The 23617-nt window shown below is 40.7% G+C and overlaps 3 protein-coding genes across 7 annotated transcripts; 2 read left to right on the plus strand and 1 right to left on the minus strand.

Moving 5' to 3' along the window:
• Positions 1-319: 319 nt before the first annotated feature.
• On the minus strand, positions 320-13160 carry rbfox1l (RNA binding fox-1 homolog 1, like). 3 transcript variants are annotated; one of them, XM_079276284.1, is made up of 12 exons: positions 12759-13160; positions 7184-7420; positions 4038-4217; positions 3857-3910; positions 3684-3776; positions 3523-3592; positions 3367-3429; positions 3144-3279; positions 3017-3056; positions 2862-2929; positions 1773-1854; positions 320-1667 (listed from the first exon to the last, which is right to left on the minus strand). In XM_079276284.1, exons 1-12 carry the CDS (start codon positions 12843-12845, stop codon positions 1623-1625), a joined length of 1155 nt encoding a protein of 384 aa, XP_079132410.1. In that variant the 5' UTR covers positions 12846-13160; the 3' UTR covers positions 320-1622. The 3 variants fall into 3 exon arrangements, with proteins under 3 accessions (XP_079132410.1, XP_079132411.1, XP_079132409.1); XM_079276285.1 differs by lacking the exon at positions 12759-13160 and adding an exon at positions 8604-8703; XM_079276283.1 differs by having other exon boundaries at positions 3144-3429.
• A 520-nt stretch (positions 13161-13680) lies between these two features.
• On the plus strand, positions 13681-15956 carry rps9 (ribosomal protein S9). Of its 3 annotated transcripts, none has more exons than XM_079274888.1 (5): positions 13681-13718; positions 14520-14632; positions 14736-14858; positions 15047-15233; positions 15333-15658. In XM_079274888.1, the coding sequence occupies exons 2-5, from the start codon at positions 14536-14538 to the stop codon at positions 15361-15363; spliced, it is 438 nt and encodes a 145-aa protein (XP_079131014.1). In that variant the 5' UTR covers positions 13681-13718; positions 14520-14535; the 3' UTR covers positions 15364-15658. The 3 variants fall into 3 exon arrangements, with proteins under 3 accessions (XP_079131014.1, XP_079131012.1, XP_079131013.1); XM_079274886.1 differs by lacking the exon at positions 15333-15658 and adding an exon at positions 15698-15956 and having other exon boundaries at positions 13684-13718; XM_079274887.1 differs by lacking the exon at positions 15333-15658 and adding an exon at positions 15698-15956 and having other exon boundaries at positions 13700-13727.
• A 308-nt stretch (positions 15957-16264) lies between these two features.
• On the plus strand, positions 16265-23204 carry mboat7 (membrane bound O-acyltransferase domain containing 7). The gene is made up of 9 exons (XM_079275132.1): positions 16265-16367; positions 17261-17340; positions 17810-17939; positions 18124-18250; positions 18332-18488; positions 18938-19133; positions 19730-19882; positions 20049-20225; positions 21082-23204. The coding sequence occupies exons 2-9, from the start codon at positions 17265-17267 to the stop codon at positions 21485-21487; spliced, it is 1422 nt and encodes a 473-aa protein (XP_079131258.1). The 5' UTR covers positions 16265-16367; positions 17261-17264; the 3' UTR covers positions 21488-23204.
• The last annotated feature ends 413 nt before the right edge of the window (positions 23205-23617 follow it).

Genomic DNA, 23617 nt, shown 5'->3' on the forward strand with positions numbered 1-23617 from the left:
AACAACTGCTGATTAAAGAGAGGAGCAAAAGTAAGGTAGCAAAACTAGCTAATAATTCTAAACATAAATGCAGAACACAGAGAGAACTAAGCAGGGACATGCAGAGAGAGAAAAACTAATATAATGATAAGAAAATAAAGAAAAGATGAAACGTATCAAGTAGACCGGTACAACTACACCGAAATAAAAGAATGAAACAATTGAATTTAGGTCAGAAAATGCATAGAATAGATAAAATAGAAGACAGACTGAGATTAGTTTCATATATATATATTAAAGATTGGAAAATGTTATGAATCAACAAAGGACAGAAGAGAAAAAGGGAGAAAACTGTTTTATTTAGAGGTAACCATCAAACACAGCAGAAAAGACTGCAACAGAAACAAAGAGAAGAAGAAATTATCAATACAAGTCAAGAAGTCATTCAACAGCTCTGAGTGAGGAAAGACAGAGAAATACAGGAAAGAAAAAGATGACAGTAAAGAGTGAAATAAAGCAACAAGGGGTTGAATGGAGCAGAATAGGATACTTGAACTCTAACAGTCAACAGTTATATCTGCAGTATTCAGATGAGAACAGCAGCCTCTGGCCTGAAACATGTAAATACTTCTGCATTTGAATCTTAGCTTGCCTGGTAAAGCCGACAGCAAAAGACTGCATCGTATTGCAATTCCCAGATGTGCGTGTGTATAACTGAGTGACAGTGAAACCGGGTTTAAAGCAGCTCAGAACAATACAACTCCCCCGGGTGAGAAGAGGAGAAATAACTCTCGATAGGCATCAGGCTCATTGGGTCTAGAAACTACAGAAACTAAAACACTGTTGAATTAGCAGTAATGGAAGAGAGAAGAAAAAGCTCTGCAGAATCAAAGAACAACCATACAGGATTAATAATGAAAGCTATATTAAAAGTGAAATATGTTTGAGAGGTAGATTGTTAGAAATGCAACAAAAAAAAAAATGAAATTCCAACTACATCCAGACAAACATTCGTTCTGCTGTTTGTCAGACTGATACCAGTGTCACAGCTGTCTCTTTGTTGACCTGCAAAACTGAACAATATTGATGTGTAACCTCACTCATATGCTCTCACACACACACACACACACACACACACACACACACACACACACACACACACACACACACACACACACACACACACACACACAGTCAAACAGAGATTTTGTAAATAATCGTCACATAATAAGTCATTCAACATTGTACAAACTTTTTCTTATCCAGTTTGACCTGCGAAAATTGAAAAATTCCAGCTATTGGCTCACAAAATTCATTCTCACAGTATTTATCTCCAACTTCCGAAGTGTTAGCCAACATCAGTACTCTTTAAAATCAAAAAACAATCATCCTTTAAAGGTTTTCAGCAAATGTCTATATATTACATACACAGCATCCTCTTTCAGGTGCTAAGTATTCATCAGTAGAATGGACGATGGGTCCTACACTATTTACAACTTCAGTTTGTTTAGTCTCTCGAGGAGAGGTTGTGATGGAGGCAGGAAGTAAAATCATTCCCACTGTTTCAATGATCTCCCAATCGATCCTGAAGTGCCCATGGATCAGCCAATCCCAGAGTTCAGAAGAGACGTGGTCCCTCTGGTTCAGTACGGGGTGAAGCGGTTATATCCTCCTCTGTACAAACTGGCCTGTTGACAGAAACAGTGTGCCAGGTGTGACCAGGGTCTGCTGTTAACCGCGCACGTAACACGATAGCTCTCAACAGAGGAGGCGTGTGTTTTTACTCAACTCACCATTGTACCAACTCCATATGTCGTTGTTGATCCAAGTGAGTGGTGATAGGGATCCGCAGCTGTCGTGTAAATGCGTCCGTATCTGGTGAAAGACATCAGAAGCAGATGTAAATGTCATATAGCTGGGATTCTAGAAAGGCTAAACCAGCCTTGTCAAGTTAGCTGCTCTGTTATTATTTGTTTTACGAGTTCTCCCTTCATCATGGCCTTCTCCACTCAGATTTAATTTCGCCTGGTCGAAGTGAAAGACATTCAGTCTAAAAGAAAATCTGAATTAGCCTTAACAAAACCTGACGTGTAGTTGGTGTGTACTTGCAGATTGAAAGATACTCAACTCACGTTGTACAGCCAGTAAAGAAAAAAGATTTTCAGTGTGAAAAGTTTTGGAAAGGTTTTTGATGCCGTTGCAGTTTGTATCTGTTTGTTTTAACTGTATGAGTTGAGGTTTATGTATCTTTTGTTGAGTATCTTTCCAGACACAAAACCAAGTCCCTGACCTCTGTGCCTTGGAGGACATATGTATTGTTAATTTACTGATAAAGGGGAATTTAAAAAGTGTATGACTTGTCTTTTCCAAGAAGGTTATGTCTTCGGTTTGGTTTGTTTGTTTGCCGGTACGTTTACGGGTAAACTACTGGCTCAAATTTCATGAAACTCTGTAGAAGGGTGGCTTACGGGCCAAGGATGAAGTATTGTATTTATGGAGTAGATCCGAATCCGGACACACAAATTATTTTTTCACTGATGGAAACAGCCTTGGTGGAGGCTCACTGCTTTCATAGTTTTTAGGATCCATAGAGTATACTGTTAGCACTTAAGATGACGATGTGTTTGTAAATGCTGCAAGTGAGAATCTGCTTCAAAAGTCCAATTTCAGATTGGATGTTTGAGGCAGACTTTCACATTCATACCGATATTTCATTGTTCAAAACACCCAGATGCAGTTAAAAATGAAACTTGCACTCTGGTGTGCTACGGCTCAGTCGGTCTGGATCTATAAAATAAATGCCACTATGTAGAAAAGAGGTAGACACACCAGCAGTAAAAGCTGATTTGTAATCGTGCTGTGATTGGTGTTTATCTGCCTACCCATCACTGTAGGTTGCTGCGGCAGCAGATGCTGACTGAGCCATTCTATAAGCTGCAGGATAGCCACCCTGCACAGAAAGAGGTCAAATAACGTGAATAGAGCTACAGCACGAATTAAAAATGACTTCAAGGAGCAAACGAGTACAGCTACTTACATAGAGTTCTGATCCATACAGTCCATCCTGATATACCATCCTGATAAAAGTGATGAAAACAATATGAAGATGTTAAAGCAGTGAGTGAAGTGAATATACACACTGGTACTTGGACACAGGGTCTTACCCAGGGTAGCCGGGTACAGCAGCAGGTGTTGCTGCAGCAGCGCGAATCGTGTTGTAGACGGCTCGGCCTCGGCCGCGCAGCACAGCGCCCCGGTAGGCCAAGGTGGGAGCTGCTATGGGATACGGGAAACTGGCAACTAAAGAGAAAAATAAACAGTAAAAAAACAGTACAATACTGGTGGTCTCACTACAATAACGGATCAGCCTTATGAAGAAGAAGTTACCTGTATAGAGTTGTTCAGGTGCATACATCGCCCCCATGACAGGGTTGATCTTCCATCCAGAAGCTACACGTGAAAATGAGAATAAGTTTCACAGGAGACTCCCAGAATCCATCAGCACACAAAGGGATATGTGCAAAAGTGATTGAGGTGTCTTACTTTGAATTTCACCACTCACAAGAGGCGTCTGGGGCTTTTTGGTAACTACTCTTGCAGTGGCGTTATTGACCTGGGGAGACAGAGAACGGGACAAAGGCAACGATTAAAGATCAGTATGCAGGGTATTATTGTGGAAAACTAAATAGGGAATTCCCCCTCACCTCAATCTTTCTCCCCTCCACAATCGTCCCATTCAGCTTTTCTCTTGCTCGGTCAGCCTCACCAGCACTCTCGAAGGTGACAAATCCAAAGCCCTGCAAGCCATATTATTGTTTGTTTAGATTCTGTTTTTAAGAATGAAAAGCTTCAGCTCTTATGACTCTGTGGCGCTCACCTTGGAACCCCTCTCATTGAAGATTATTTCTACATCAAGGATCTTCCCAAATTGCTGCAAATGTCAGAATAGGTATTTTGTGTGAATATATTAGAACAGATAAAGAAAATGTAATTTATCTAATATGTACAACAATGATATGAATGCATTGTGACACTGCATGATATTGAGAAGTTCATACCCCAAACATCTGGCGGAGGTCCGGGTCTCTGAAGCGGAACGGGATGTTGGAGACATGGAGGCGTTTCGGTTGGGCCTTATTTGAACCCTCCTCATCACTTCCACTTCCTGCTCCGCCCCCTGATGACACCGACACGCTCAGAGACTGGGGGCCAGAGGTCAAAGGGGCCAAAACGTCCTCCTGACAGTGAGAGTATGAAAATAGGAGGAGGAGAGAAAACGAGCACAGGGATAGATGAAGGATGGGCGGTAAGGAAGAGGATGTGAAAGAACAAACAAAAACAGGAAGATGGAAAAGAAAAGATAGAAGAAGAAAGAGTATAAATGAGATGAGAGTAGATGAGAAGAAAAAACGGGGAGAGGGCATCAGTAGAAAAGCAAAGAAAGAAAGGGGAGAAAAATAAAAATAAAGTCAATTCAGGGAACAAATCCGGCAACATCTTTCAGAAATATTCTGTTTGTGTAAATGCGTAAGCATCACATGGCATTAGGCAAAGATAATTTTCATGAAGTGATTCAAACCAAAGGTCAAAGAGCATTCAGCAACCAGTGATCCTTCTCAGGCAAATGTGAGGAGGCAGGAAAGGGCACCATTTTAGTGAGGCGTCTTTGAATACATGCCTGTAGGACAGTATAAAGCTAATGCACTGCACAATATCAATAAAGATTATGTTTCTGAAACTAAAACTATGAATGTTCACTCAAGCTTTGGCAAAGAGAGTTAAATAAAGTTCAAGCTCCCCTGAAAAGCAAGAAAGACTGTAACTTAGTCCTCATATTATCCAAGCAGTTGTAATAATCTGTAATATACATTTGGTAACATCTAACTAATAAAAATTGCTTCATGCAGACAAATCCATGATTTTTTTGCCAAAACCAAAACATTCATTATCCCACAATGCACCACGATGCTAGTGTGTGCACGTGTATGTGTTGGTCAACCAGCATCATCAACCGTTGCAGAAGATAAATGTTAAATATATGTTTTTAAGTCAAATGAATAAGTCCAAACAAGAAAAGTGAGAGTGAAAAGTCTGCAAGAAAATGCAGGAAAAATAAATACAGTGAGCTTCAGCAGTGAGAGCCAGAGAAGGAGCGGAGTGCGTTGGAAAGAAAAAGAAACATTAAAAAGCAAAGAAAAATGACTGTACGAGTATTGATATTGCAGTCCTTTATGCAGAAGTGAGGACTTGAGTATTAGCATTCTAGTACCAAGAGGCAGAGAGTAGAAAAGGCCTCAGTGCAGCAGGGAACACTAACATTAAACCAAAGTAAACAAGGCAAAGAAGGTGCGCAGACAGCTTGGGAAGGAAGAGGGTGATGGGGGGGGGAAGGGAAAGAGATCACAACTGTATGTTCCACAAGGGTCAGTCTGGGGTCACGGTGCTGCTTTTCTGCCAAGGGTTAAAGGTCATATATCAAGGGGCATAATTAATACGTTGGTGATAGACAGAAAAAGGTACAGAGACACATTCACACACGGGAGCGTTTTACACACACAAACGCACACAGGACACTGGATTACACTACACTGGCTTGCAATGGCTAACTACTGCAGACTACCACATCCACCCACACACACACACACTCACACACACCCACACACACACACACACACACCACAGACAGGCTACAGAGGAGGGGAGACAGGGAGAGAGGGTTGAGGTGGGTGGTGGATTCATGTCACGATGCAGAATTGTGTTTCTGGACCTGAGCGATATTTCAGAGGGGGAAAGGGGGTCATCTGGTCAGCCTCCCCCTTTGACCCCCTCCCTCCATGGCGACGTCTCAACTTTCCCCCCGAAAATCAGCACGGACCCGAGTATGTCAGGGGCTCTAGTAATAAAATATATAGATGGGGCCACAAAACACCATTTATGAAAGGAGGAAGAGAGATGTGTTGCAGCAGGACACAGAGCCGACCTGCCAAACAGACGAAACACCTCTGAACTTATCATCGTCGATGCGTTCATGCCTGGAGCAGATTTGATTAATGTAATGCTGCCATATAATAAGTAAAACTAATTATTGTCTAAACGGAGCCCTGGAAACCGATTTGTCTTCATGAAAGTGAAAAATCAGCCAAACAAGTATTTCAACCCGTTTCCAAATGAAATCATATTTTCTAACAATAAAAAAGGTATTGTGTTAGCAGCATGCTGCAGGATTAACAAAGTCATTAGAATGTATCCTCAAGGGACCTTGAACATCAGGAGCAAATTTCATGACAAACGCTGTCAAGATATTTTACTCAAAACCAAAACTGTGAACATACACCTGGGAACCATGAATGACTCTACAAAGTATCATTGCAATCCAGGGATTGTTGTTGAGATATTTATGTGGGGACCAAAGAGTTGGACCAACCAACAGGCCTGCATTACCGGTCATAGTGCCACACTAGCACGGTTAAAAAAGGCAGGCTGCTGCACTGGAATCAAGAAAAATATTTAAATATGTTTGAACAAGTTGATTTTTAATGGATACAGGTTGAAAGAATCTTACTGGCGGACGTTGTCACTTAATTTAAGAAAGCAAGACACACAATTACAGATATAATGGCATGTTGAGAGGGTTTCTTTTTTTTTTGCAGTGTGACAAACTGTGTTTTCTTAACAAAAGAAACATTCTAAAATATCTATTCTTTTACAATTATTTGTCTGTTCACTTTTCCTACAGTAATACTTGTGTCCTCTATCACAAATCGGTGTGATTTGCTGAGATGAACCACAAAAACTCAACATAGAAAGTTGTGTCGTGTACAACCTCTACAAACGTAACTGTTATCTGTCAATATCGTCACAAAATGTCACGGCCATCATTTTGAAAGGTGATCTGTTTCATTGCCTGCTAAATAAGACACAGGGGAGACAGAAAAGTGGGGATTTATTTTCACCAACAAATCCTCACTCAGCTGCCGCCCCTCGCTTTGAGTGTGAGCGACATTCCCGTACATGGACACAACAGTGGCAGTGGGTCTCTAAATATAGAAGGAAACTCTATGTGGCCATGTTCCCCTGATAGGGCTTCATGGATGCTCTACCTGAAGCAGCAGGGTTCTGTGTAACATTCACTTACTGAAGATCACATTTCATTGGGACATGGATTGCTTGTCATGATGTGCTTCCACTCGCAAAGTGTTCTCACCGTGTTACTGGATGTCAGAACCTCCACCCCGTCGAGCTGAGGGCCCTGATATACTCTGAGCTGGGGATGTTCGGGGTACTCTGAACTGTGGTGTGCAGAGGTAAAATCAAGAGGGGGCAGTCTGCCCACAGATGTTGGTGGACCTTGACCAGGCGGCGGGTAGGAGGGTGGAGGGCCGTAGACCTGAGGCAGGGAGGGGTCTCCGCTGCCGGGGCCGGCCTCCTGAGGGAGGCCTCCCTGAGGAAGAGAGAGAGGGAGGCAGGAATGAGCCTCACAGGATATCAGATGTCAGAGGTGTAAACAAACTAACCACCATGTTGTCACTGGTGTTCTCCTTTCACAATGATGAATTGTTAAACAGCTTGAATATAGTTTGTGATGCAGAAACAAACATCAGATAAACACAAATCTCTCCAAGTTGAGAATGACAGAAAGAAAATCCCAACCTCTGAAGCTCTTCATGCTTGTTTCAGACAAAATGACAAAGTAACTTGATCAAATACTAACATTAAACAGATCTCGAACTGGCAGTGGTGGAAACAAGAATGTACTCAAGTACTTTTCCGAAGTACATTTTTCAGGTACTTTTACTTGAGTATTTCCATTTTCCACTATCTATTTCTACTTCTACTCCACTACACTTCAGAGGCAAATATTGTACGTTTTAATCCACAGTATTTATTTGAGAACTTTGGTTACTTTTACAAAAAAATATATAATAAGAAATACTTTATAGTATCTATCTGTCTTTATTGATCCCTGGAGGGAAATTCAGCAACACAGCATTATATAAATTAATTAAAATGAGTCTCACCTTTATCAGCTGCAAAATTAAAGTGATATTAATGTGTCAATAGTAATAAACCAATAATTTAACTTAAATTATTCATAAAATAGCCATTGTGCATTGTGTGAACTTCTACTTTTGTTACTTTTAGCATAGTACTTCTGCACCATTGCTACTTTTAGAGAAACAATTTGATGATTGATAAGTGAATTAAAATGAATTGCCAACAATTGTGATAAATAATGTGTCATTTGTCAGGCACAATGCCAAATATTTTGTGGTTCAAGTTTGTCAAATCTCTCAAATGTCTCAGGTTTATTTTGTACATTTGTTTTTTACATATTTTTGTTTTGCTTTAAACAAAAGAACCTCCTGAAACAATGTGAAATTGTAGATACTTTTTCAGTTTAATTTTGAGTGACTGAAACCTGACTCAGACTCATCTTAAGATCTGCTCACTGCAGCCTAATTTCGGTCAAATCACACTGTAAAACTAAATGTTAGCTCCTTCCAGTCAGAAACAGAAAGAAATGTAAATTAAAAACCGCTCACAGAAACAGAGGTGAACAACCATCTTACACAGCATTGATACAAGTGAATTATCCAAGTTAGGAGCTGAAAGCATTGTCTTACCCCGTTACTGCATTCCTCGATCTCTGATGCATTTTCCAACAACTGCTGCATCTTTTAATGCAGCTGACCACCCGCCTACATAGGCTACGCTACTCATCCACCAATCACATCAAATGATCTCCAGAGCATAAGGTACCAGGACGCCACACCAGCTGTGGTCATCTGTAACTGTCAATCACCTCATCCCCCACCCACACTTCCCTTTAAACACACACACACACACACACACACACACACACACACACACACACACACACACACACACACACACACACACACACACACACTCTAAGAATACCACGTTTGAGACGCCAACATGGTTTTATTAATCTTTCAATCACATTATTTTTAAATAAAATATATCTCCCACTTACTACTCTATTGGAAAAAGCTCTTTCATTCTTTTCCCAGTAATAATTCTGACTTCATGCTCAAATATTGAAGAATTACAAACCATGCTTTTGTGGCAGTAAAGAGTAATACAACGACTCAGACAATCACATTATATCAAACGATATGGTTAGTACAGAACTATACTACTTACAATACTTTGCAGCTTAGAATTTTACAAACAACATGAAATATCTCATGAAGCACAGCTGTTGGGAGGTAAAATCTTGTCAATGTTTTTAGAGATTATGAAAAATACGGTAAATACAAAGCTACAGCCAGCAGCTTGCTGGTTAGCTTAGCATTAAGATAGAGGGAAACAATTAGCCTGGCTAGCAGATTTCACAATTTTCTTTTATGTTGATTCGTGAGCTTTAAATGTGTTGTTAGGTGGATTTTGTTCTATCTTTTGGAAAGAGCCGGGCTGTTTCCAGTATTTCTGCTAAGCTATGCTAACTGGATTCTGGCTGCAGCATCATAATGAATGGACAGACATGAAAGCGGTATCCATCTTCCTCTTGTCAACATATTTCCCTAAAGGTCAAACTTTTCCCTTAATCGAACATTTTTCTGTTGCAGTATTAATATGTTCACCTCATTTAAAGGTTTATAGAAGTCTTTGCATCTCTGTATTCAAACATAACTTATATCCACGTGTTGACTTACATGCAAAAAGCCACACGTTTGTCAGCCAGCTTTAGGATTTAGAGGGATTTATTTTAATTAAAAACTCTCTCCACTCTAATTTCATGAACTTTAATATATATCTCCATCAGCTGTTGCACTCAAGAGGTGTGACAAATTAACGATATGAAGATACAGTGCAATAAAGAAGGAATTGTATGACGAATGGTTGAACATGGGTCTCTAGCTGGCAGCATTACAGTTCATCAAGACACTTTTAATGTTTTCTGTTTTGAAAACCAGCTTCTGCAATCCAACAGAATATTTACAGTTGGTTTACCAGAGATTAGACTGAACACACTATGGAACTATTTTGTTTCTCACTCTGGGTTCTCTTTCAATTTAAAGACTACAAGCATGTCAGTCACTGTGCTTCGAGCTAAATGCTAACGTCAACATGCTAATATTCTCACAATGACAATGTTAAAACGCTGAAGTTAAGCAGGTATAATGTTTATCATGTTCACAATCTTTGTTTAGCGTGTGAGCATGCTCACATTTGCTAATTCGCACTAAAAACAAAGAACACCGGAGGATGATGGGATGGCTTTAGATTTGCAGGTGTTTTGGTCATAAGGCACAAGAGGCAAAGTCAGGAAGGGACTACCAAAGCGATTACAATTCATCCTGAGGGGGACATTGATGTGTGTACCAAATGTTATGCCGACAATGGTTGTTTTCACATTTCACACAAACAAAATCCATCCAATACGTGTTGAGATATTTAAGTCTGGATAAAAGTAATTCACCAACTGATTGACATTGCCACCTCTTGAGCTGTGACCCTCGCATTGCTAAAAAAAAATGCTTTGTGAGTTAAGGCTTGGCAATACGGAGAAAATCAAATATCACAATATTTTAGAACAAATATATTCTAGTGTTGACTAGAGTTGGTGCTCACACAATGAGATTTTTAATAAATAATCAGTAATATGGGGATAATGACTAAGTGGGTAAAGGCAAATAATAGAGCTAAAGTTCTGTAAGTTCAGAAGCCCTACTGGGATATAAATTAATTAAATGGACACATTTTAAAAGCCAACCCTGCTTTCATGTTTGTTGTGATTCTCTCTAATTCTGCAAAGTACAGTATAATGAGGGATTCTCCAGGTTGTGTAATTTACAGTATCGTTCTGGAACATGTTTCCAAACATGCCAACACTAACCCGTGTCTGTATTGTGTTCCATTTATCGCAAGAAACCACGAATGTCTGACCGCCTCGACCCTCCTCACCGAAGAAAATAAACAGATGGTTCAAGATAACACAATCTTTAAGATATCACTACCAGTCTTTGTATTCCCACAGACTGTAACCAGTCTGCCTGATTCAGTATCACAGTGTCAGCAGACACGGTGTCCCGCCTTCTCCTCCTTGCAGGCTTTTTTTGATTTGCATTTGTTCCCTCTTTCTCTCGTCTCCCTCCTCAGCTGTCGTGTTGTGGTCAGAGGTCAACGGCTCTGAGCCAGGTGCCTGCTGGGACAGCTGCCACAGGATTTACACACAGACGACACTAAACTGCAGATGTGGCCTTTTAGTGCCGGCCAAGTTACAAATGTTAGTGAACTTGAAGCGTATTGAGAGAAACTAAATATCTATTTATCCCCCCATTCATTCTTGACAACTTGAAGGTTGCTTTAATAGTATTCTAAAATATATTTTTTGGGCTTTTATCAGATGACAGGAAAGATGGAGGAGAGTCAGAAGGCAAAGACATGTGACGAAAGTCCCTGACCGGATTTTAAACTTAAACTCTTCGCACAGATGTTTCGCTTCAATCATGCAAACGTTTCTACAGAAAAAACTCGGAAATATAACATTTTCAAGCAGTAAAAGTTCAGATTGTTTTGGAGAATAATCTCATCCCTAAAGGCTCGAAACTATTTTTTTTGGTTTCAGTCACCAAACAATACGGTACTTCTCTTTTCTCAAAGTACCCATCTAAACTGTTCGAACAAACTAATAGATGTGAATATTATGCTTGAATGGCTAAATACTCACGATGCACTTAAATGCCCAACAGGCAAGTTTCACACCTATTATAAGTAGAGTTGAGTGCAGAAAACAAGAAAGGTGACAGAATCTCCTTCTGTGATTATCTGCTCAGGAGAGGAGGGCTAAAAATACAGCTGGTGTGAAGCACAGAGACAAGGTAGAGAGATACCAGACGCATTGTGACATTAATGGTATGTCAGGGACACTTCGACACACACAAACACACACACACACACACACACACACACACACACACACACACGCACACACAAGTACCGCCTGCTGGCATCACTGAGACCAGTGGACTAAAGATAACCCTAATGTGTCCTTACTGTTAAATAAATAAGATTTTTCGCAATCAGTGAGCTTCGACCAGCTTCCATCAAGCTTCTAATCTCTCAGCTAATGTTTAGTCACTATCAAGCAATACAACACCAAACTAAATTAGATGTAATATGTGACTGCTTATCTTTATTCTTCTGAAGCACTTTGTGATCTTGTTCTATGGAAGATGCTATAAATAAACGTTACTTGCTTACTCATTAACTGAAGAAAATAAAAGTTTCTTCTGGGGAATTCAATGTTTTCCTCTTTACTATTGTCTGGATGGTTTATTGGCGACACTGACATTCACTTAACTTACAATAAACAACTATATATAGACCTTAAAGAACTAGTTGATCAACAGACAAAAAAAGGATGATATATATTTGTATCAATTAATTGTTTCAGTCATTTTTAAAGCAAAAATTGCAAGAGATTGATTGGTTTCAGCTTCTTTAATGTGAACATTTACAAATTTCTTAAATTCCTAGGTATTCTGTGATAGTAAAAATGATTAGCTTTGGGTTCCCCACTTTTGATCACATATCAACTAGAGGTCCAAGAAATGCTCATTTATAAATGAGCCCAAACTCATTCAACTATGGATTGTATTCAAATTTGTATTCATATAATGACACATAGTCTCTTTTTTCCAACCCCTGAATTCATAGTCACCTTATAAAGTCTCAACAAACTGGACATTTGATGACGCAGGGTTGTGAAGACAAACATTTATGTGAGAGCAAATCAAGGAGAGTTTTACCTGAACTATGCTGGGGTAGCATGTGGCTGTCTGTGGGTAGACGGGGAGTCCATAAGGCTGGAGAATCATAGTGGGTGAGGAGAGCATGGCCCAAAAACCACGCACAAGGACACAGGGAAAGGTAGAAGATGGGAGGAGAAGGAGAGCAGGGGAAAAGGAAGATTTATTATGCAGTCAGGAGAGCAGGCAATCAGGCTGGGAAAAAAATGAAGAAAAAAACCCAACAGGAGAAAACAAGAACCAAGAGGGCGAGGGAAAGAAGAGTTCAGACTCAATTCAACCTCACAGATGAGTCAAAGACGAAAACACAAAGAAAGTCCACAAAACAACCGCTGTCCTGTCCAGATTAGACAGGATACAGAGCAATGAAAGAGAAAGCAAGTGAGCCTCTGTGTCCATCAGTTGATCATGCAGCCTGACGGACAGCAACACATGCCGAGGGTCTCATTTCAGAGTTATATAAATAGTCCCCCATGTCCTTCTCTCCGTGTTTACCACCTTACCACCCTCACTCTTAAACATGCTGTCATGCAAGATTTCACACCACATGTTACACACTTATAACAGCTTCTGCAAAAGTGTATAAGACAACCCTGAATAGGCTACAAAGCCGTTAATCTGACTCCTTGTGTAACACTATAGTTATATGCTCCACCAGCTAAACATCTGTTATAATCTCAAAGTAGACCTATGTGACTTCATGAATCGTACTAATGACACACATATCTGCAGGCGAGCATGAGCACGCACACCGATTTAAAACTAAAAAGACATACAACAGTGTGTAGTGTTTTCAGCTGTTTTTTCCTGTTTGACCAACAGAGTGCGGTAAATCCAACATTTCCACTTCCGGTCCGACGCAGAGGTGCATTGTGGGATATGTAGCGCTTTCGTCGGCCCTATAAATAGATGGGAACTTCCACTAACGTTCTCTTTTCTCCGCTGGCCTGAGCGAGACAGGTAAAAACGGTGTGCCCCGTCACCCTCACAAACGCCGAACATTAGGACCTTATAGGTTCACAAACTTGCATGGGCATTTGAAGAAAACGTAGTTTAACGGGTGAACGTGTCATTTAATTAACCAACGTGTGGTTTAGTAATGGATTGTTTAAGTGAAACGCTAGTTCAGCTAAGCTAACGCTAGCTTGTCACATCGAACAACGAGGTGCGGTGCAGCTGCGGCCTAGTCGTAGGTTTGACTAATGGTTGATTTATAACGCGTATTTACTTTTATTTCTTGTCGCATATATTTAGGGAAGCCTTTCTACTCTAGCAGTGTTTGTTTATTTCCACATACTAGTACCTGTATATAAATGCAGAGCAACATGTTAGCTTTACTGTGCAACCAACGTTGTGTTTTAGTCTAATGTTTAACTGAGACTATAATCATCATTACAGGGATATTGTGTGTAATATAAATATGGCTAATTATGATTTATTGTGTAAGATGTAATTGACAAACTCGAGTGACATGTTTGAAACGGGCCTGTTGCATGCCTCCATTTTTTAAAATTTTATTCTGATGGTTTTATGCAAGTTGTAGCAGTGAACACTATTCTAAAAAGATAATTTGACAACTTCCAAGGGTGTAGCATTACAGTCTACTTGAGTATTCAGTGTGAATTTGACTAGCCATAGAGGATGTCTGCTAATAAATTGCTAACTTAGGGAGACAGTGCTTAGGTAGTATTTACCCATCTCTGTTGCAGAATTTGCATATTTGATTACCTAAACTAACCTCATTTCTATCTGATGTTGCAGGCACTAAAAAGCCGCCATGCCCGTTGCCAGGAGTTGGGTTTGTCGCAAGACTTATGTCACCCCCCGTCGTCCCTTCGAGAAGTCCCGTCTCGACCAGGAGTTGAAACTCATTGGTATGTTGTGATTTTCATTAACTCCAGTTTAAATCATACCCCATGTCCTTTTAGACTAGAAATCATTTAACTTTGACTGACTACTGTCTCATCTTCATTAAAGGCGAGTATGGTCTGAGGAACAAGCGTGAGGTCTGGAGGGTCAAGTTCACCCTGGCCAAGATTCGCAAAGCTGCCAGAGAGCTGCTCACTCTTGACGAGAAGGACCCCAAGCGTCTGTTTGAAGGTATGCAAAACAAATTAAACACACAGCTTTGAGTGTTTTATTGGCCGATGATTAAAACATATATTTTCTCAGACTTTCTGTGGTGTCAAGAATTCCTCGTCAATGAGGCCAATATTGCTACTTCACTAAATGTACCTTAAGCACCTGTATGTTTGAGATTGTAAAATCACTCCTGTGTGCTTTCCCAGGTAATGCTTTGCTCAGGCGTCTCGTGAGGATCGGTGTACTGGACGAGGGTAAGATGAAGCTGGATTACATCCTGGGTCTGAAAGTTGAAGATTTCTTGGAGAGGAGGCTGCAGACCCAGGTCTTCAAGCTTGGACTTGCCAAAAGCATCCACCATGCTCGTGTCCTTATCCGCCAGAGGCACATTCGGTAAGCTCTAAGGCACCAGGGGCACAAACGTCAAATAATCCAGGGGTCACAAGCCTTATGAGGGACTCATCAGAAACTCGATGCTTCCTCTTCCATCAGAGGTCCACCAACTTGTAACGCTGTCCGCTGAGAACTGTTAAACATTTCAAAAAGGTCAATTCGGTATCAAAACCGTATACCTTGTCAGTAGACATTGCCCAGAGCCAATCCTGCCTCTGAGGGCTTGGACCGTGCCACTCTTGTGGCTGTCGGGTAAGATATGGGGGATTGCACCTCGGGCAATTGTCATATTCCCTACAACTTGTATAATGTTCTAAATACTTCGGCTGCAACTTGTATGTTAAAATGTTCTGTGGCGCAAAGATTCCCCTCGATAAAGCCTGTTGTACAATGATGGCACTAGCCCATCTACATTAATACTTTTGAATAAAATGGTAACTTTCTAGCTCTTTCTGTCTTTGCAGTGTGCGCAAGCAGGTGGTGAACATCCCCTCCTTTGTGGTTCGCCTGGACAGCCAGAAGCACATTGACTTCTCCCTGAGGTCTCCATACGGTGGTGGACGCCCAGGCCGCGTCAAGAGAAAGAACGCCAAGAAGGGCCAGGGTGGAACTGGAGGAGCTGACGACGAGGAGGAGGACTAGGGAGGCTGTCGTCCAGGAAGTGTTCTGATACTACCTGTTCTGTCAAAATTTCAATAAAAATAGTTTGGTCTGACCAGAGAACTGAGTTGTTGTGTTTTTCTCTACTTAAAGTGGCTCTACTGAAGTCTACTATTGTATAACTTGGTACAAGGTTTGAATTGTTCCAAAATCATGGGCATGAGGAGTAAAATATTGATTATACTGAAAAGTAATTTACTGTTTCATGATAAACCAGGTGATGGGGTGCATTAGTTATGGAAGTCTGCGGTTAATTTCGGACGATATAAAGTTAATCGGTGTCTCTGGAGTCGCAATCATTGAGCCCCCCCACACACATTTAGACTGGTACCGTCCAAATGACGTCATCTTTCTCACACCAGGAAGTGAACGTATTGTGATAGTCAGCGGTGTGACTGGGTGGTTTGGTTAAATGTGCGGGCTGTGCCAGAGACCGGAGTTTATTTAACCGTAGTGATTCAACAAGTTACAATTGTAAGTACAACTTTCAAAGTGACGCTTGCTACTTCAACGGTTGGTCGCTGAGGTAGCCACTAAGCTAATGAGCATTGTTTGGACCTTTTTAGTGAATGCTAACGTTTGCAGCTCTCTGGAGACTGGTATGTGGTAGACACGTTTTAGTCTAGATTTGGTTTTTTAAGAGACACGCAAATGAATCTCTTGTCATGTAATCTGTTTTAACTCCTTGCTGAAAGCGATCGAAGTTGCAGCTGTTTGCCCCCTTTTTCCTCCTATGACCGAGATATACTGTGTACTGTCACAAACTCAGCTACTTCATACGTTAGCCTGTGGATGAGTTCTCGTGTTACTTCCGTGTTATGTTACAATGCAAATTGTGTTGTTCCTTGCGCCTAAAATGCAAAATAATAGTACACGGTGCTGCAACAAAGTTACATGGTGCGCTTGCATAAGTCCCCGGATATATTGTCAAATGCACCCTGAAGATGTTCTCACTTGAATCTTATTGAATTGAATCTTATTAGGACTGCTGTGCAAGTTTGTTTCCCAATTAAGCAATGCAATTACCAAGATGAATGGTAGACAAATTAACACATTTAGAACAAACTCATTTTGAATTACTATGGTGTGGCTGCAAAATAATATGTCCACACATGTCAAAATGGAGGGAAATGATGGTGCAAATTCATGATATAACATGTAGACTGTGAGGCAACATTGTTTTGTAATTCAACAACAGCTAACCTAGTGATGCCACGGTAGTAATTGTTTCAGTCTGTTTGAATGGATTGTGTTGTATTTCCTGCTTTTGTTCTGTGTGCTGTTCCCTCATAATTATGGATTGTCCATCAATGATGTTTCATGTGTGTGTAGTTATTTAGAACTGATCTGTGTTTCTGTGCCAGCAGAGCGATGTCTCCTGATGAGCTGGTGTACTTGGGAATACTTTCTGCCTCCATCCCTGTTGGATTCCTCTTCCGATACCTCAGTCAGTATTTTGGAGCATAACATAATTAATAATAATAATAATACATTTATATTTGTCTTCTGATGGTGAATAAACTAAAGTTTTGCAGTTGTTACAGTTTTGCATTGCGGCACAGAAAACAAGGATTTATCATTTTTCTCAAATTGAAGATAGACAAAGATTAAAAAGATTTCTTTTAAATTATGTTTTTTTTTCTATAACATTGTTGGAGATGCACAGTTATGGACCGATCAACGTAAATATTATGATCAAAATGGATCAGCAGAACCAGAGATATCTTCTTTGTTATTCCACACATTGTTACCCACAACACACGTAATCCTTTTCTGATTCCATTGCTGCTGGAGAGGAGAGCAATATGTGGAAATATACAGATTTTTTAAGACTTTCAGGTGCTTTTCCCACCCCGTGCTGCTCCTTGATAGAGGGTTGTAGGTGGCTTAATTGTTTGTCTTTGCTTTCACTTCAGGTCCTCCTGTGAAGCAGGGGGCGGCTCTTCTTCTGGGCCTCTCTATCGCCATCGCCACTTGTCACGTCCACACCCTCCATTCTCTTGTGACGGTGGTTGGAATATGGATTATTATAAAGATCAGCTGGCGGTGAGGGATGAGCAGTAAAAACAAAGAGATACATGAATGAGATAAACAGTAAATGCTGATGCACGTGTCACACAACAGGGTTCAATAAGTGCGATGGGGACGAATCTGTCGCCATGACCTGGACTGTAGATACTGTGCAGACAGAACATGTAACTCACTCAAAACATCTGTGTCTGTCTACTAGGCATGCCCCAGCATTGAGTCTCACCTGGACCTTTCTCTACCTCCTCTTCTTCCGTCTGGTCACATGGTTCGGTCTGCCATCGCCGACGCCTTTTGCCAACGCCATCCAGCTACTTCTCACTCTCAAGGTACAGAAACGTCGTCAGGTCTACCCGGTGTCTTTACACGTTGTGCATCTTTGTTGATGTCATTTTCTGTTCTGAACTCAGATGGTGAGTCTAGCGAACGAGGTTCACAGCTTACACGTGGAGAAGAAAAATGAAGTGAGCTCTTTTGCCAAGTCTCCTGTCATTGGTGGTCTGTCTCAGGAGCCCTCCCTCTACGACATTCTGTCCTACAGCTACTGCTATGCTGGTATAATGACCGGTAAGTCTGTGGAAACGTCTGATGCTTCTCAGGATCTTCTCCTCTGAATAATGTTGGCAGGAGCAAGTTGTGTCAGTTCTGATTTTATGAACGTTTAGAAATCAAACATTATGTTTGTGTGCAAGCTTTTTTCATTCATGTGTGTTGGTGTTGTTGTGAATTTGCTTTTGCATGCATTTTAACTGTTGTCTCTCTTTGTCTCACTCTCCGCTACTTGTCCAATATTGTGAGTCCATATTGTTTTTCACATTATTTAGAATGACTTCTGGTTTTAATATACCTCTACTCTCTTTTTTGTTATCCTACACCAACCTCTCTTCTTTTTGAACCACACTGTCCTCCACTGTTTCCTTTTGTGTCTTGCATGATCCTTATTGTCCATTTTTGCCTGTCACTGTCTTCTCAACACCGCCTTCACTCCTTAATCTCCTCCCTCCGTCTCCCGAAAGGTCCGTTCTTTCGCTTCCAAACATACGCTGACTGGCTGAGGCAGCCGAGCCCGCAGGCTCTGCCCAGCTGGGTGCCGTGCCTGCAGCGTTTAAAGATGGTTCCTGTGTACGCCGCTTTGTTCCTGGCTGTCAACTATGTCTTCCCACTGGCCTACGTTCGCACAGAGGAGTTTCTGGACCAAAGCATTTTCTTTAGGTATTATTAGTCTTTTAATAATAGTAACAATGTCAGTAATAGGAGTTGTAGATTTATTTTATCATCATTTAATGAATGTGTATTGATAATGTGAGCAACTGCATACAATACAAGAATGTCAATGCATGAGAAGAACGCACTGAATCAAAGCAATTAATATAAAGAAAGTCCTTTATCGAGCATAAAATGTACATTTTAAACGCGTTTTGTACGAGGTTCTGTCATCTAATGGAGAACATTTGAATGTGGTGAAAACATATGATAATATAACATGTAGAAATATTTCTGAATATTTGCTAAATTGTGCTGGTAGCCGGTTAACTAAGACTACAGTGTAACGATTGTACAATATGTCTCCACTCATTTCTTTTCAGGAGCGTGGCTGCTGTTTGTCAGAGGAAGGCAAATGAAATGAGACAAATGAATGAAAAGAAAGCACAGCATGCGAGTCACAGTGAGCTAAATACAACCGTGCTGTGGTTTAGGATAGTAGTGGAGGGCCCAGTAGTAAGTTAGGGTTGGATGTCTTAGTAAAATCCCCACAGTTGTTTGGTAAGATCGAGATGAACAATGTACTTTTCTCTCTCGGTCACCAGGGTCTTCTACATGGTAGCAGTGTTCTTCGTGTTTAGGATGCGTTTCTATGCTGCGTGGTGTGGAGCTGAGGCTGGTTGTATCAGCGCAGGTCTGGGCTGCTATCCCGAAAAGGCTTTGTCCAAACCTGGAGGAGGGCCCACCATCAACTACAGGTACACAACCACAGGACTAACATGTATTTTGAAAGACGATCATTATTTGTGTATTCTGTCATTTATGTAATTGCATTCCTCTCTAACACCTCAGTGTGTATTAAGTGAATATTGTTGCTGTGAAAGTTGATATTTATGCCGAGTCGTTTTTTTGCCTCGTGGCCAGTCCTGATCCAACCACTGAAGAGAAGTATGACTTCAAAACCATCCAGAACATCGACTGCTACAACACAGACTTCTGTGTGAAGGTCCGCCATGGCATGCGTTACTGGAACATGACAGTGCAGTGGTGGCTGCATCACTACATCTACCCCAATGCCCCCTTCAAAGCCTACGCTCTCAGGTGAGGCTTTATGTGCGCAGCAGCTTCTGCTTGTTTCACAGGCACGTGTACCCAAACTCATCCATAAATCCCTGTGTGGTGCGTTTGGGCATTAAAATAACAGACCTGTGCAATGAGATAGAATTTTAAAGATGTTAAATCTCCAGATTTAAAACAATGTTTTGTAGTCACGGTTCTCTCTTGTTTCTAATCAGCCTTGATCTTCTAATGTGAAGCTCCCTCGCTTACACAAATATATATTATTTCAAAAATTACTTTTAAAAATCTTTTTACCTTTTTCTTTTACTGATAAAGTAGAATATTAAATAGTTATTCTGTAGAACTCCATCCTACTTACTATACTAGTCTTTAAAATGTAGTCACGTTTTAAATGCTTTTATTGCTTTAGAAAACCGTGAATTTCTTATTTTCATATTCATATAAACAGCTGGGCGCTATAGTTTTTATCAAACATTACGAGAGTAAATGGTGCATTTCTTTCATGGATTGAGTTCACCAGTGAGTATTTAAGGCAACAGGATGATTGAAGTCGGAGCGATTAATAGGATCATTTTGGGTTCTGGTCTCCTCGTGGTATTTGTTGACAATAATTCAAATACAGAATATCACCAGATTCATCCCTTAAATCAAATTTTACTCGATACAACTTCTGTTATGTTTAGTCACTGAAGGATGGACAACATGTCGTGATTATTTCATATCCTACCACACACTTTGTATAATTCCTTTTTAGCTTCTTTTGCCCGTAATCCCTCCTGATCCTGCTCAAATTATTTTACCTGAAATAAATGAAAACCCCTCACAGTGGCGTGTCCGTATGACTTCAACATCTCTCCTGCTTGTCTGTGACTCTCAGGGCTGGCTGGACCATGTTCATCAGCGCCTACTGGCATGGACTACATGTCGGTTACTACCTCTCCTTCCTCACCATCCCCCTGTGCATCGCAGCCGAGTCTGCCATGGAGGCCTCTGTCCGAGCTAAACTGGGTCCTTTTGGTCAGAACATCTTCGACTGGATCCACTGGTTCTTGAAGATGAGGGCCTACGACTACATGTGCATGGGCTTCGTGCTGCTGAAGGCCTCTGACACCATCAACTACTGGACCTCCATCTACTTTATCATGCACATCATCGCCGTTTGCTGCATCGTAGTTGGCACGGTGCTAAAGGGAGGGAAACGGGAAGGAAGGAGAGGAGACAAGGAGGAGAAAAGAGAGGGAGAGAAGATAGAAAACTTGAAAACTGGGGAAAAACCTGGCTGAAAGGAGGAACAGAAAATAACGGGGGGGGGGGTACTTTTTTGGGACATGAGGAGGAGTCACTTTAAGACTAGAATTTATAAACATAATTCGTACCAACTATCATCTTCCCAGAAACAAACGTCACACCGGTCCAATAAGATTCATTCTGGGGAAATGTGAAAGTTATTAACAATGTGAGATAAATCAGACAAAGGTGCGACAAGAAAAATCTGGTAAAAGACATTCTATATACCTATCTATGTACTGTGAATACTGGGAGAGGAGTTTTTGAGCTGAATGAATGTTACTTTTATAGTGTGAGTGGCAACTGGGGTGTAGTTATTAGTTAAACAGCATTTACTGCTTTTATTTCACAATACTTTCCCCCGTTTGAAGTCTTTGAGTAAACTATATTACCGGTTGTTGAAATGTCAAGATGCTGCTTTAACAACCGTTCAGTATGTTTAAGTCAAACAATAATTTACCGAATCTTCATAATGGTCTTAAAGATATTTAAACGGGAATGTGATTCAATTGAGTTTCCACAACCAACCAAACGTTCCAGCCGCGTTCAGTATTATGTTACAGTACGTTTATACTGGAGTACAGAATGGATGGATTGTGATTAAAAAAAAAAAACATCACAGTGGAGTCATCATCAGTACTCGGATGTCATTTTTGTGTGTTTTCAAATTTCTTAATTTTACGTCTCAAAATATTTCTGCTGCCATTTGGCGTCTTAAGTCAGATCTTTGACTGTTTTTGACCACAGTACATTTTGTCGAATTATGTTTTTGTGATGGTTAACTGCTGAGAAAGTACATTGTAAAGCTCACTGTCCAGAGTACATTTGTATTGCTGTCTAATTACATTAGGACTTCTTTCAGTGTTTGGTTTTGGTTTTCCAGCATAATTAATGTTCCTCATTTTATTTGCTGAACATTTCAGTGCTTTGGTTCGCTCCCTCGATCCAGTGAATCCAAAATGTCTTTGTTTGTTTATGTTCTGCCTGCAACTGTGCGCATATCAGGAACATCTGCGCTGACAGCTCTATAGCACCGTTGTACACGAGTGTGCCATGTGTATGATGGTTCACTGCCAAAATGTCTGTACTGCCATCATGGACCATTCGGGATCGGGACCAAACATTTGATCCAAAACATTGCACGTTTCACGTAACTATAAGCTGCCAATCGAAACACTCATGAAAAACAGCACAGCTGGGGCCGGGAAGGTTGAAGTCACTGTCACAATGTTGATATACGTCATGTGAAGCATTACATGTGACCAAGCTTATAATATTTACAAGACGAATGCTTTTTGCTGCAATGATAACATTATGTGATCATATCGATCACATGCTTCTGCTGAAAGTTGATAAATGATATTGACCTATCGCCCGGCTCTTAACCGTGATGAACTGTGAACAGTTCTTTCACTCACTCCTGTCTGAGATCATGAACAGCTCCACCGTGTCTGTGTTTTATATACGAGCATGACTCACGGCAGAATTGAAAGGTCTCGTCTCCCTCTGTGTTTTGCGCTCCACATGTTACCTGTCATGTGATTCCCTTTTGTTTTCATTATTGCACAGGGATGATTGTGACTTGTGCTCATCTCCACACATTTATCTTTCAGCCCTTCTAGCTTCACATGCTGCACTGACTGTCACGCTCCCTGCTCTGTGACAGTGTTACTTGTGGAATACACGTCAGCATTTCCTCATCGATGTTACCGTCTTGCCTATTCTTTCTCTAAAGTATACTTTATATGATCATGTGCGTTTGTTGTTTATTACATGGAGTCTATAACTACGCATTAGGATAATGCTTGTAGAAAAAGGCTTTTATACATCACATTTGTTCAGTTGTTGACTGGGGAAACATTAACTCTCCTGCATTCGTGAACAAAAAACACGCCTGCTTAGTTACCTCACAACAGTGTTTCAGTGCCTTCTTTCAGCTTCTTAAGCAAAGAGAAACTGCACCCCTTTGTTCAATCAAACATTTTGTAGTCGGTGTTTTCATATTAACTTGTAACATTTAAACTATACATTGCATTTGTTCCCATCACTGCCCACAGTTTAAATTCACCAAAATAGTTGCTGAAGTTCACTCTTCTTTGAACTCCACAACAACACAAAGTCATTTG

The sequence above is a fragment of the Melanostigma gelatinosum genome, assembly GCF_949748355.1.
Source record: "Melanostigma gelatinosum genome assembly, chromosome: 9".
Classification (NCBI taxonomy): domain Eukaryota; kingdom Metazoa; phylum Chordata; class Actinopteri; order Perciformes; family Zoarcidae; genus Melanostigma; species Melanostigma gelatinosum.